Source organism: Typopeltis vanoorti, chromosome 9 (genome assembly GCF_054136105.1).
Source record: "Typopeltis vanoorti isolate ZY-2024b chromosome 9, IOZ_Tvanoo_1.0, whole genome shotgun sequence".
Lineage (NCBI taxonomy): Eukaryota > Metazoa > Arthropoda > Arachnida > Uropygi > Thelyphonidae > Typopeltis > Typopeltis vanoorti.
The window spans coordinates 91,086,287-91,101,859 of NC_143557.1; the positions used below are offsets into that span (position 1 = coordinate 91,086,287).

The 15,573-nt window shown below is 35.9% G+C and overlaps 1 protein-coding gene across 1 annotated transcript in view; it reads right to left on the minus strand.

The window, feature by feature from the left end:
- The window catches only part of RanBPM (Ran-binding protein M), a 267,873-nt gene that overhangs the window by 128,709 nt on the left and 123,591 nt on the right, over window positions 1–15,573 (minus strand). Inside the window, exon 7 of the mRNA XM_090397780.1 lies at window positions 1,407–1,519. Within this exon, the coding sequence (XP_090253906.1) occupies window positions 1,407–1,519 (113 nt within the window). The remainder of the gene's footprint in view (window positions 1–1,406; window positions 1,520–15,573) is intronic.

The window sequence follows — 15,573 nt, forward strand, 5'->3', positions numbered from 1 at the left end:
GGGAAAGAACGAAGGGTTTGCTGCACAGCTACGGAAAGAACCAGAACTAGGAGGAAAAGATTTCGTCAATTACCAATGTTTAATCCACCAGGAGAATTTGTGCATGAAAATTATTGGATTTCAGAATGTCATGAAAGTTATTGTGACTGTTGTCAACATTATTAGGGCAAGAGAATTGAATCATCGTTGATTCCAAAAGTTTTTGACCCAAAATGCAAAACGGATCACAGTGATGTGGTTTATTAAAGTGATGTGCGTTGGTTGAGCAGAGGGAAGGTTCTTAAAAGTCTTTGACTTAAGGAGCAAAATAAAGCGGTTCATGCAAACCAAGGGGAATCCGATTGCGAAATTTAACAATCCGAAATGGATGACAGACTTTGCCTTTGTGACTAACATCTCATTGCATATGAATGACCTAAATACACGGCTACAATCCAAAGATCAACTAGTGCACACTCTGTTTGATCGCATTAAAGCTTTTGTGGCCAAGCTCAAACTTTGGGAGACACAAATCATAAAAAAATACTTAATTCATTTTCAGCTTCTCGCTGAGTCCAACTGTTCGTCTCTTGATGAATACGCTACATAATTAGCAGTGTTGTGAAGTGTGTTCGAAGAGAGATTTAATGATTTTCGTAACCAACAGTCTTATTTAGATTTATTTTTAATGCCATTCAGTGTCAATGCTGCCGAAATGCCAGGCACAGTACAAATGGAGCTGCTTGAACTCCAAAACAACTCTTCTTTGAGAGAAAAATTATTCAATGTGCCATTGCTTACATTTTACAAAGACTACATTTTTGAGGATGCATTCCCTAATCTTCGCCAGCATACTTTGAAGATGTGTGCTTCGTTAGGAAGCACATACTTATGTGAGCAGTTCTTATCCAGAATGAAGCATGTGAATTCCAAGACAAGAACTCAGATTACGGACATATCTTGAGAATACTATCACATAGCGACTTCCAACATCGACAAGCTGTTCAAGGAAAAACATTGCCAAGTTGCCCATTGACATTGCAAAAAATGAATGTTTTCTTCATTAAATTATCTTTCTTCAAGTATTGATTGTATTTACTTATCATGAACCCAACTCCTACTTACACTCTTAAAGCTGAGTTGTTGTTTTTTTCCATAGGATTTTATGTAAAGTATTACAAGGAATGCACAGCGTTCCTTGTGAATCTGGAATGCATCTCTTACAATTCTAAATAACGCAGTATAGCTTAGTGGCCCTGGGGGGGGGGGGGATATCATTGAAATTTTTAATGTGGCCCACATATTCTGAAAGGTTGAAGAAGACCCCTGCCTTAAGCACATGTTTATATTATGGCAGTTTTCATGCAGGATATCAACATGCAAGCATTTCTCAAGAGATGTTTATGTGTTAACAAAATACCACTTACTTTGTCTATTTTTAATTGATCTTACATCTTCATCAAAGGTTTGTCCAGTACTACGAGCAAATGCTTCAGCTGTGGCACAATATCCATGGTGGACCAAGTACGTTTGCACAATTCTAATAAATAATATATATATATAAAATAAAGGCAGAATCTCTTTAAAAAAATTTATTTGAAATAACATCTAGCACTTTCACTTAAGTTTAAAGAAGAATTTAGTATTAAAATAAATTTAAGATAGTATAAAAACAATTTTCAAAATAACTTTATTTAATGATTTTTTAAAATGATAGATACCTTTATAAAGCAAGCTAAAATGGCTTAGGATTTACTTTATGCATTTCTGAAATCTCTCTTTCATGCATTGTTTTGATGTACTGAATTAAAAAAGTTTTTGGTCTCATGTTAGTATACTTCATGTTACTGATAAACTTCCAAGTTGTACATACTATGATAGTGAACAGTTCCTTGAAATTATATATGCTTGGTATATAAGATTCAAATCAACTACATAAAACCATGTTTTAATCTCAACTAACTAATAAATACCATCAAAATTTGCTACAGGCATCAATTACAAAAACAGTTATGCTTTAGAAAAATTACTGCATGAAAGAAGTGTATTTTTCTCATTATTTCTCATTGCTGTCTAAAGTCATTTCTTCTATCCATTAGACATCATCAGATGCTGTATGGTCAGTCAGTTACTTGGTGATGTGCCATACAAGTCCTCACCAGGTGGTCCTGTTGTATACTTTTCTGGTGGCTTCAACTTTCTGAAGATCAGTCACTACACACACACACACACACACCATCCATCTCACTGATGATCTGCCCCTTCATCTTTCCTCATAAACTTTAACTTCTATTACTGTTTTCAGAACTCCCCCCTTTCATACTTTCAATGTGTCCAAAGTATTTCAACTTTCTTCTTGTCAATATCCTTAAGGAGCCTTAAAGTTCTACCAATCCTTTCTAGCACTCATCCATTTGTCTGTCTGCCTTTTAGTATGTGATATCCTCAACAGCCTTCTGTAACACCACATCTCAAAAGCAGCTATCCTTTTCTTATCTGACTTCTTTAGGTTCCAAATCTCACATCCACAAGTCACTGTTGGAAAAAACAGCTGCACCCAAAATGCTCAACTTTGTTCCAGAGGAGATAGATTTATATATCCAGATTTTAGACACGTCTCTGACTATTGTTTTAACCATTCCTAATCTTATTCTGATGTCTTCTAAACAGCAATTCTCATTAATGAGTCCAGATATTCAAAACTTGCTGACTTCAATTTTTTCTCCATTAAGGTACATTTGTTTATCAGGAGCTTCCCTATCTGCATTTCCTTTGAGAACAATAATCATTGTCTTTCTAGGATTAAGCTAAAGTCCTCTGTTCTTACTGATCTCATTAACTTTGTCAAGGATTTGTCCTAGTTCTTCCTTGTCATTATTAGTTAATCCAACACCTGTTCTTACCATAGCTTCTTGCTCACTGTCCAAGTTAGCTATCAACCTGACAATGTGTTGAGAAAAACCCATTATTTTCATTACTTCCAATAGTTTCACATGCTCCATAGTCTAAAGCTTTAGAGTAATCTATGAAACATTACCTAGTCTAAATTCTTTATACTTTTCTATGATTTGTCTAAGGCTAAGGATCTGATCTCTGATACCCTTACTTTTCCCAAAACTTGTTTGTTCCTCAGGCATCTCTGCCTCAACCTTATTCAGAATGATTTTTAATAAAATCTTGCTTGTATGAGAGATTAAACTAATAGCTCTATAGTTCCAGCAATCCTTCATATCTCCCTTCTCATGTAGTGAAAACTAACTTATTCTAGTCTCTAGACCAGGAGTCAAACTCAATTGGACCGTGAGCCATTTGCTATAAAAGTGTATCTCAAGTGGGCTGCAAAAATTTTCAAATAAAAAACCCGCACTAATTAGAATCGAAGGGAAGTGAAAAAATTAGTATAAATAAATTGGAAAATTAATGATAAAAATTTTATTTATTCCAAGTCATTACAAGACATAAAATAATAGTATAATGATTATGACAACTCAAAAAAAAAAAAATAATATAAAGAATATTTTTATTATATTAATATTTACAATAGATAGCATTTAATCCAAATTAAACCAAAAATAAATTTTATTTGAATAAATCAAATATTTATATATTTATACATTCTAAAAAAAAGTATAAACTCTCATTAATAACCATCACAAAAATTTACAGAGCCTCCTGTTAGTTTGAAATTTTTTGTGTTTGTGTTGAAATAAAATACTTTTTTTTTCGGGAGGGGGGGAAGTCTATATTTTGGGGAAAAATTATATTTTTAGGTTTAAAAAAAAAAAAAAAAATATATATATATATATATATATATATATATATACTTGCATAATATAATTATAGTAATTTAATTTCAGTATTTTATTTTTTTCCCGACACTTGACAACGTTTATTATTAACCAGCCTGCCAAAATTTGGACTCAAAGATTGTGAGCATACAACCTTCATTATGGCAGAAAGGTTGACGTCGGTTAATCTTGATCTGTGAGCTGTTTTGTAACTTTTCATATATGAGAATAATTGTTCACATAAATAGGTGCTTCCAAAATAACATAGAATATTTGCTGCAAACTTTTTTATTTCCAGATATTTTTGACCTAAATAACTGTATATTTTTGGTACACCAACTTCTTGGTATTTCGCTTTTAGAATGGAATCATTTTGGAAATCAATAAGTTCCATTTGAATACAAATAGGAGCTTTTTCGAAATGAAAGGAAAAGGATCTGTAAAAAGCGATAACACTTCTTCTTGCTCCTTAAAATCTTTAAATTACCTATTAAATTCTTCTTTTATCTTTTTGAGTTTGGGACAATATTGAGAAAAGGTAAAACTTTGATTCTTATTGTTCAACTGTTCACACATAGGAAAGTAATTTAGAATATTCTCTTTTAAATGATTTTGAAACAAAACTAACTTGCATCTAAAACTTGCCAGTGCATCATACGTGTGTTATTAACTGATCTTTCCCCTGACGTTTGACATTTAAATCATTCAAATGTCCTGTGATACCAACTAAAAATGCTAGATCTTGTACCCATGTCTGATCATTAAGAAATGCAACATCCTGATTTTTCATTTCTAGGAACAATTTGATCTCCTCTAAAAGTAAAAAAAAAACTTTTTAGAACCTTATGACAAGATAAACAACGAATCTCTGTGTAATAAGGTAGCCCTTCAAATTCACTCTCCAAGTCTTTTAGAAATTGTGCAAACTAGCGGCGATTGAGGCCTCTGAATTGGATGAAGTTCACAGTATTTGTCACAGGCTTTAGTACACTGCCATTTTCAATACTTTGGAGCACAGGACCTGCTGATGAATAATGCAGTGGAAAGATTGCAGTTTTGGAACGTCTGGATACATTTCTTTTAACTTTGCTGCAAGTATTGACATAAAACCTTTATTTTTGCCTATCATTGCTGGAGCACCATCAGTTGGCACTGCTACGAGCCTGTTCAGAGGAAGTTGGTATTTTTTCAAAATGCCCCACAAGACGTCAAAAATGTCTTCCACGGATGGGAATCATTTCCAAGAACTCTTCAGTAAAATTCATATTGTCGTCACAAGCCCGAAGAAACAAAGCAACTTGAGCCACGTCGTGAATGTCAAAGCTTTTGTCAAATGCAAACGAAAAGCACTTACGTTTGCAGATATTTCTTGCAACTGGTCATGCAGATTATCTGCCATTTTGGTTATTCTTTCGATCACAGTATTTCTGGACAAAGAAATATCGTGAAATACTTGCACATTTTCGGCTGTTTTTATCATACACTCCTCAACCAAGGAACCGTCACTAAAAGGTTTGGAATGTTTCGCCAATAAATAGCTGATTTCATAACTGGCTTTCACTGCTGATTCATTATCTTTCATAATTTTGGAAAATACTTGTTGACTTTGAAGTGAATTCTTCATACTTTTTAATTTTTCTTCTCTCAGTTTACCCTCCAAGCATGAATATTGTTCTTTGTGAATTTTATCATAGTGCCTTTTTTATATTATATTCTTTGGCGACACTAATTGTTTCGTTACAAATAATGCACACAATTTTGTCCTTTGTTTCAGTGCAGAAGTAATTCAATTCCCATTTTTCTTGAAATTTTCTCTCCTCATCAGCAATTTTTCTTTTTCTTGTTGGCTTGGAAAGCGACATTGCCTCAGTGAATAAATATATTATTAATATTATTAACAATTTTATAAAAATGCTTGAATAAAAAAAGCACAAAACTGTAGACCAGTGCACAATACTATTGCAAATAAAAATAAATAATAATAATAAAAGGGATTCTCTCACTGCTAGGTTCTCATTGAATCGTTTCTGTGCACTGACTTCAAAGATCACTGATTGACTGTAGCAGGCAATTATAAACTCATAGCTGGATTCACATGAGTGTGTATGCTGCGCGTCATGTGAACAGCTGGTAGCCAATAGAATTCGACTTTTTCAGCATGCTACAAGAAGTGTGCCATAAATTAACAATGAAAGCATACATATAGTTTACGATTGATTAGGATCGGATCTAACATTGAAATTGTGACAAATTTTTATTACTGCAATTATATTATAGCAGGTTATTGCATCCATATTGTAACTATAAATGCCGTAGGAAAACAAATAAATCGATACCGTATTTACTCGAATATAACTGGCACTTTTTCCCCCCAAAATTAAAGCTAAAAAATCATGGTGAGATATATGCGGGAATTTTTAGAAACTAAAGTTTTCAGGGAAAAAACTGAAAATGGGGATGACTTACCAAGAATCTCCTCTTCGTTATAGCTACTTCGGCCTCGAGAGCAGTTTTATTATGTGCATTGTCAAAGTCATCCATCCAAATAGCGTCATCTTCTTTCCCATTATTCCAAGTAAAAATTACAAGTAATTTACAAGATTTTAGATACGTAATGAACACCCTTCATGAATGTCTGAGAAGTGAAAGCAGAACGTGAAATAGGCAGCAATGGTAGGCCAATAGAGATAGAACAGCTATGAAGCTGTGGATATGATTGGTATGGCATTAACAAAAGATCGCGTTACCAAAACACGAAGTCAAGTCGACATTTTTGAGTGGAAACACTAATTCTCTTCAATCAAATTCCATAATATCTGAAACTGTTAAAGCAACATGCACTCTATATGTCTTAGTTTTAACAAGTTTATGAATTTTATTGCAGCTTTGTGTTTGAGTTAGTGGGCACACTCACACACATCTAACTAAAAACAATACATTTTAGTTAGATACGGTGTTTGCCGGTGCAACATATGGTTTTGCTCGAGTCTAAACAGCATGGTTAATGTGGGAGGGGACATGTGATTCATTAGTTAGTGCCGTTTTTATACCAGTTGTCTCTAATCGCTCTAAAGAAATATATTACACGTTGAGAAATATATTACACACACAGCAAATGTCTCTGTACTTTATTCAGTGGTACAATAACACTACTTTTTTTTCTTGCATCTGCAGTATGGTGGCAGTTGGGGAAGTCGTGTTGTTTATTGCGAGGACTGAGTTATCGTCCCGACGTGAAAGTGGTTAAGCTTTATTTTCGTGTGCGATGTATATGCAAAATTTTTTAATTTCTTTTTTCATAAAGTAAAATCAGGGTACAGGGATGTAAGTCATATGCAAGGGCGAGTAATATTTGAATAAATATGGTATTTCTGTTTTATTATAAAAAGCAACCATCCTTTTTTTTTTTAAAATCTTTCCTTGAGGCGTCTGGGGCCGCACGCAGCCCGGCAGTTTGACACCCCTGCTCTAGACCATGATCCTGTCTCTCATATCCTTGTAATCTATTGTTGTTAAGCTGTTTAATTGCTCCTTTAACCTCATGCCTAATTGAAGGGGGGGGGGGGGGTTACAGATCAAAATTTTTTTGATAAGAGGACTCCTCCAGATTTTCCTTATCCTCTTTGCTGTACAGTTCTTCATAGTACTCTTTGTATCTGTTTTTGATTTCTAGTTCTTCTGTTAGTACTGCTCCATTCCTGATTGCTCAAATTGAGTAATCAGGAATGGAGCAATAAACTTGTTAAAACTAAGACATATAGAGTGCATGTTGCTATAACAGTTTCAGATATTATGGAATTTGATTGAAGAGAATTAGTGTTTCCACTCAAAAATGTCGACTTGACTTCGTGTTTTGGTAACGCGATCTTTTGTTAATGCCATACCAATCATATCCACAGCTTCATAGCTGTTCTATCTCTATTGGCCTACCATTGCTGCCTATTTCACATTCTGCTTTCACTTCTCAGACATTCATGAAGGGTGTTCATTACGTATCTAAAATCTTGTAAATTACTTGTAATTTTTACTTGGAATAATGGGAAAGAAGATGACGCTATTTGGATGGATGACTTTGACAATGCATATAAAGTTAAGCTGTTTAATTGCTCCTTTAACCTCATGCCTAATTGAAAGGGGGGGAGGGTTACAGATCAAAATTTTTTTGATAAGAGGACTCCTCCAGATTTTCCTTATCCTCTTTGCTGTACAGTTCTTCATAGTACTCTTTGTATCTGTTTTTGATTTCTAGTTCTTCTGTTAGTACTGCTCCATTCCTGATTGCTCAAATTGAATGTCTTTGATGACATTCAATTTGGGCTTAAACTTGCGCTTTACATCACAAACGAAACAAAGCATCCTTTTATAACTGCACTACTTCTTCTGGAATTCTATCTCTTCATATATATTAACATAAAAACTTTCCTTGTCCTGACTGATGGCTTTTCTGACTTCTCTATGTAATCTTTTATATTCTTTAGTCTTTGTTTCTCTGACTGCCTCCTTTTGATCAGATCCCATGTTGAATCTGATATCCATGGGTCTCTTGGTCTTCTAATTGGGCATAGATATTCCTTGGCTTTATCATGCATTATAACTTTGACTCCTTCCAAAATCATTCCAGGTGAGTTCTCCTCAATAGCCTCTAAAAGATCATCTAACTGAGTTGTTTCTTCTGTAAACCCACCAGGGAATACTCTGACATCCAGTGCAATGGGACAGGCTTGACTTGGAAGGTTTCAGAGTCTCAGTCTTACTTTGGCCCTCTTACTAGCTGATGGTTTGTACCACAGTCTACTCCAGGACAAGTATGCACACATCAGAGATGCATGTGTTCCACATCATGTTGGAGGCTTAATGGATTGTATACAGCACTCAGAAAGGATTAAAACAGAATTTAATACTTCCTATATTTTGTCTCGGTCACTGAGACATCTTCAGGGATTACAAAACAACTAATGTAACATATACACAAATACCACACAATACTAAGTCAACCACATGGGTGACACTAAAGTCCTATCTAGGTGGAGCACCCTCTATGGTCGGTTGTAGGTGGCCTGGAATGTATGGTGTGATCTCTGATGATAAGTGTTTCTCAAATCTTAGGAAGCTTAATGCAGATTCTAAAAATAGTCTCTCTTTTTTTAATTTCCTGTAGTGGAGCATGGCGGTTTTTTCCCAAGCGATCCTGTGGGTTGTATCCAAGACATGATCAGCCAGGCCTGACTGACCATAGTCGTGGTTGCAGATGTATGACTTGTGTTCTTCTAGGCAGATGGTTGCTGATCTGCCTGTCTGTCCAAAGTATGCCAGCTTAAGGAACAGGGTACTTTATATCAACTCCAGGTGCTGAGAGAGGAGGGAGCTGATCTTTTGTAGACGGCACACAGCGTTTAAGCCCCACCACAAACTGACAAACGTCAGTTTGTGGTGGGGCTTAAATGCTGTATGTGTGGGTTGTACTTTTTTAAAATCTAGGCTATTTTTTCCAATGTGCCACGGATGTAGGTTATAGTGATGACATTTCTAAACTCTTTCTGAAGAGACGACCAGGGAATGGGATAGGAACTGATTATTTTTTTAATACTGTGATCGCTGTAGCCATTGGAGAGAAAGGTGTGGTCGAGCTCAAGTTGCAAGGGCAGTTCCACTAGAACAAAGATTGGGCTCTCTTGGTTAGAGTTTTAATGACGCCATATTGTTGGGCAGGGTGGTGGTGGGAGAGTGTGAATGTATCTGCCTGTGAATGTAGGTTTTCTATATATAGTGAAGGAAAGTGTACCATTAGGAAGGCGTGTAACTAAGATGTCTAGGAATGGTAAACTATTGTTCTCTTCCTTTTCCATAGTAAACTGGATTCTTGGATGTAGGCTGTTGAGGTGACTGAGGAAAGGGGGTCTAATGTGTCTAGACCATGAGGCCAAATAGAGAACACATCATCTACATATCTAAGCCAGATAGGAAGTTTGAGAGGGACTGAGTCTATGGCTCGTTTTTCAAACTTTTTTCCATATAAAAATTGGCAAGAGGGGGGTTCCAGTGGAACCGCCCTTGCAACTGAGCTCGACCACATACACAAAACCTTCCTCTCCAATGGCTACAGCGATCACAGTATTAAAAAAATAATCAGGTCCTCTCCCATTCCCCCAGCCATCTCTTCAAAAAGTTTAGAAATGCCATCACCATATCCTACATCCATGGCACATCGGAAAAAATAGCCAAGATTTTAAAAAAGTACAACCTACACACACAGCATTTAAGCCCCAACGCAAACTGGCTACCCTTATCTGGTCTACAGAAGATCAACTCCCTTCTCTCTCAGTATCTGGAAGTACCCTGTCCCTGTAAACTGGGGTAGGCAGATCAGCAACCATCCGCCTAGAGGAACACAAGTCATACATTAATTCTGCATAAGCATACTCTTTCTCTCATTAAAGACACCCCATTATTCTCATCTTTCATCATTTATTTCATGTTATTTTTCTTGTGACGCACTCTCACCATTCATACTCCTCTATACACTCCCTCCCAAATTCCTCTCTTCATTCTCCACTACACTCACATTTTCCTGCATTTTGTCACATTTGCAATACTGTTATCTTGCTTTTGACATGAACACTTCTGGTGTTCGTTTTGGTAATATTTCCAACACTCAACAATTTTGAGAGTGTGTGTCAAAAAGAGTTATTGACTTTGGCAGGAATGAATGAGTTGAGCGAAGATGGTTTCATTCAAGTTGAGAGAAGAGAAGTTTCACCATTAGTCAACTAATAGTGAAACTACATGCACTGCTGCTTGTTCATCTTACAATGTAATATCAATTTGACAAATAAAATCTTATCAACATAACAATTTTCTTATACATCTGTTATTTCACTTTTAATTAACTAAACAAACAATAATATCTTTCATAAATAAAAATAAAGATATTTAAATATCTTTACAAAACACCTATTTTGCTAACCTTTCCTTTTCCATTCAGTTTAAGCACCCCAAATAAATTTGTGCACCCACATAGTTGAATGTTAACAATGCCAGATTCTGTTCTGATATATCAATGTTTTAATATGATTTTACACTGATGCCATTTTACTCCCTATTTATCTCAGAATGTCAATGTCAGTGATTTACTCTTAGATCAACTATTTCTAACCCACTCTCAGATACACAAGTTAAAAATTGGTTTGAACACTGACTTATATACTGGCAGTTGAGTATTTCAGCTAATCTCTCTCTCTCTCTCTCTTATTCCATACAAATGTTTTCATTTGTTTTTAAGTAGGAAGGGGAGTGGCGACCCCCAGGGTACCTATTAGACCATGCCTTATTTCGTGTAATGTATGTCTGTTATATCATCTATAGACTACTCATCTTTCTTTTATGTTTATTCTTGTTCTTCCCTAATGTTATTAGAGTATTCAAGGGCTACACGATTTTTTTTTTTTTTTTCCGTCTCATGCAGTAGACTGAAGGTATTTGCCTTATCCAGTAGGCTGAAGACACGAGGGATGGGTGCTGCCAGTCTATATCTACTTGTATCACACTATGGAGACAGTCTTACTTATAGCATCCCATTGGGTGCAACTCTAGCTCACCTCCACATGGTGCACCCTGGGTAATGCTAAAGAGCTAGAATGACTTGGCCATCCTGATTATCTTAGGATCTCCTGGATTAGCATACATGAATATGCAAACAGTCTATCAGGTTACAATGATGAAAACTAGAATCATCCTACCAACCAGAAGTGTCCTAAGACTCAGTCCCTTGGACAACTGTTCAGAATCTGCCAGATGAATATAGAAAGTATCAGCAGGGCTAAGAAAGAATGTCTTACTAGACTTCTTAATGACAACAGAATTGACAGTGCCATCATACAAGAAATGCATGCAAGCAATGAGTTGCAACTACGAGAAAGAGGCTCCATTCCAGGTTTCAATCTTATAGGAATAACATACCATCAGATGTATGGGGGGGTAACCACTTATGTCAAAAATTCACTTACTAAGGTCCGTTTTGTTTCTGACAGCGATGTTTCAAACATATCTATCATTATCATAGAAGTTAACGACTTAAAAATAATTAATGTCTACAGGCTGGCCTGATAAATTTTGCCAGCCTTAATGCACCCTGCTGTTCATATTGGACTTTGTCATCATACCCAATGGGGATTATAGAGAAACTGATGCAAATGGTGCCAAGCTAGCCAAGTGGGCAGATGCAAACAGCATACAGCTGATTTTTGATCCTAAGGATAACTGCACTTCTAACTCAGCTAGATGGAACAGTGGCACCAATCGTGACTTATGTTTTGCTACAACCAATCAAAGGGGCCCTCTCAGTGCTGACCAGCCATCATGTTATTGGAAGAGTCCCACACAGCCAACCACCCTGTCTTTATTGAGGTGGGCCCTCAAATCCCAATTACTGAAACTACACTAATGCCATGTTGAAATTTTGGCAAGGCAAACTGGAACAGCTTCTCATCAGAACCAGATAAAAATGTGCACTGGATTCCACTGCAACCTTGAAACTAGCAAAGGTTTGTGAAAATAGTAATTTCTACAGCCAAAAAAACACATCTCTAGAGGTGCTAGAAAAGAATATATACCTGGCTGGAGCGAAATCAGCGAAGCACTTTATAACAACTACCTGAATAGCAGACGTGTAGACGTTGCAGATGATCTTATTGACAGCTTAAATGAAGCTAGAAAGAACAAATGGATTGACACCATCAAAAGGCCAACTGTATTGTCAATCAGATAGTGAATCAGTCCAGAGCTAAATCAGAAAAAACCACACTAAAATAATTAGGAAGGAATTGACCAGACTTAGAGAAGGTTGTTCTGAAGCAACTGATCTATCGAATCCATTCACCAAAGAACTTCTTGCTGCACTCCAGGGAGTGAAAACTGATAAAGCACTTGGATTTGATAATATTCACCCTGAATTTTTAAAAAAAACTCTGAACCAAATACAATGGTATGACTGACAAAATTCTTCTCTAATATCCTACAGAGAGGCAGATTACCAGCAGAATTTAAAAAATCGAAGATAATAGTCACCCTGAAACCCGGAAAGCCTGAACGTTATAAACCTATAGCACTACTTAGTACTATAGGTCTATAGCTATTAGAAAGACTTATTTACAATAGAATTTTTTGCAATTCGCAAAATGCCTTAAAACTGGTGGTCTTTATAGACTTGATGGCTGCATATGACACCGTATAGAGGAACGGCATGATCTACAAGTTCCTTAAAATACTGAAACGTAAAAAAAAATGACCCACCTGATCAACACTATTCTGTCTAATAGAATATTACAGGTAGTTATAGATGATGTTACAAGCAAGCCAAGAACATTTAACAATGGACTCCAAGGGTCAGTTCTGGCCCCCTCTTCTATTCAATTTGTATATTTCTGATCTTCCAAGGAATTCTAGAAAATTTGCATAGTCCAATGATCTATGCATCACATTCCAACACCAGAACTTCTGTACTATAGAGCACATACTAACTAGTAACCTACAAGCACTAAACCACTTCTTTGAGTAGTGCTGTCTTATTCCAAGCACTACCAAGGCTGAAACATGCTGTTTCCATTTGAAAAATAGCACATGGCACATGATATCTTAAGAGTGCCACTAAATGGGAACATACTACCACACAATTTTAATCCAAAGTATCAGAGCCATCTCCTTTAATATACATCGTTCCAATATTGCTGCCAAACTTCGGACTAGAAATAACATACTGCATAAGCTTACTGGAACAACCTGGGGGGGGGGGGGGGGGGGGCTTGTGCTCCAGCATTAAGGACATCTACTTTTGGTCTCATTTACTCAACTGCTGAATACTGCTCAAATGTTTGGCTGAACAGTGCATATGTTCAGCCAAATTAATTGGTAGTGTCCTGAATCAGACAATGCATATCGTTTCTGGAACAATATAAACTACTCCATCATATTGACTACCAGTTCTGAGCCACATACAACGACGCCAAGACAACTTGATTTGCAAATATAACAAAATTTGCTGGAATTCACTGCTTCCTATACACTCCAGTGTTCTCCCCCAGAAAAATTTTTACCAGCCTGGTGGAATGAAATATTAGCCGGGCGTACAAAAATTTTGAATGAGTTAAGAAAGACCCTTTTTCATAACAAATTAAAATAGTAATTTTATTAGAAATTACTTCAAAGAAGGATAATATTTTATATAGTAATTATAACAAACAAGACTAGGATTTTTCTTATTTTCTCATTAAGTAATGAAAAACCTTGTAATGCTCACAGCTTAAAATTCTATACATTAATTCTTCTCTTCTTCTTAGAAGCCCAGTTGTCAGCAGCTTTTTCGTAATTAAAATCTGTTGGATCTGGTCCCTCCAGTGAAATCAGCATCAGATTATTTAGAGCGTTCTGACTGATGCAATTCCTCATACAGGTTTTTATCCTTTTTAATGCAGAGAAACCTCTTTCGGACTCAGCTGTGCTCACAGGTATGGCCAGACCAACAGCAGCTAGTTTTGCTAAATTTGGAAAAGACTCTTTGAGCTCAGATGTTGTTGCTAATTTCAGAAGTATTTGTCTTGGATCTAGATTTTTGTATGACTGTCCATTAATCATTTTTGATGCAACTGCCCATTCTAGTTTAGTACTTTCATACAATACTGCAGGACTTCCATTTCTAGAATAATAATCAAAAAGAATCTCAGAAGCCTCACGTTGGTCATGACGTTCTGCATTGAAAAGTCTTGAAAAGCAGAAAATGATTGCCATATCTGGAAATCTTGCTTCTAGGTGTTTAATAATTGTGCCTATGCATTTATCATATATTGTAGTCTTAAACGTAATAACATTAGAATCTGAATAATCAATGTGAAGGTCATTGTACCATTCATCTGAAAGATGTTGATGAAGATTTTGAAAATGACTGCCAAGAGTGTCTTTCAATTTCATGATTGATAGTTTTCTGGCTTCTAAGACTGGCTCTATTTCAGTTAAGTCAACATCTTGCCTTTGCCATGATCTAGATAAGTTACATAAATGTGATAACACATCTGAAAGCATCATTAGTAAAGCTACGAAATTGTATGTTCTGATATATTTACTGATATACCTTCAGCTGTGATATCATTTCGTTCAGTGGCCTTTCTTTACAATGCAGCTATAACACTCACCATGTATTCTCTTAGAGACTGTATTGCAGAATCATGAGACAGCCATCTAGTGTCACTAGCCATTTTAAGTTTAATCTGAGGACTGTTCAGTATATTTTGGATTTGGCTTTAACCAGCCATCCTGACTGAAGCATTTTGGAAGAAGAAAAACAATTGCCTTAAGATATCATTAAACATGATTAAATAAGGCACTTCAGCAACTGCTTGTACACTAGGAAGAGCCAGTTGGTTTACACAATGACAGTTGACCATGAGTCCATCTGTTTTATCTTTGAGCAGTTTTGCAACTCCTTTTTGCTTTCCAATCATGACAGCTGCTCCATCAGATCCTAGGCCCACCAGATTACAAGTTCTTAAGCCTAGACTGTCAAGTGTTTCAATTACTTTGTTAGTTATAGTCTCAGCTTTGCCATCAATGATATTGCAAGTTGATACAAAACTAACCCTGACCTCTTTTCTAAGTTGACAAACATATTTAATGTGCACAATCAGCTGTTTTAAAACTGAGATGTCTGTAATTTCATCACATAAAACACTAAAATAATCTGCAGAATGTATATTTTTCAGTATTTCAGATCTAATTTCTGATGCTAAAATATCAATCAATAGTGCAAGATCAACTCTTG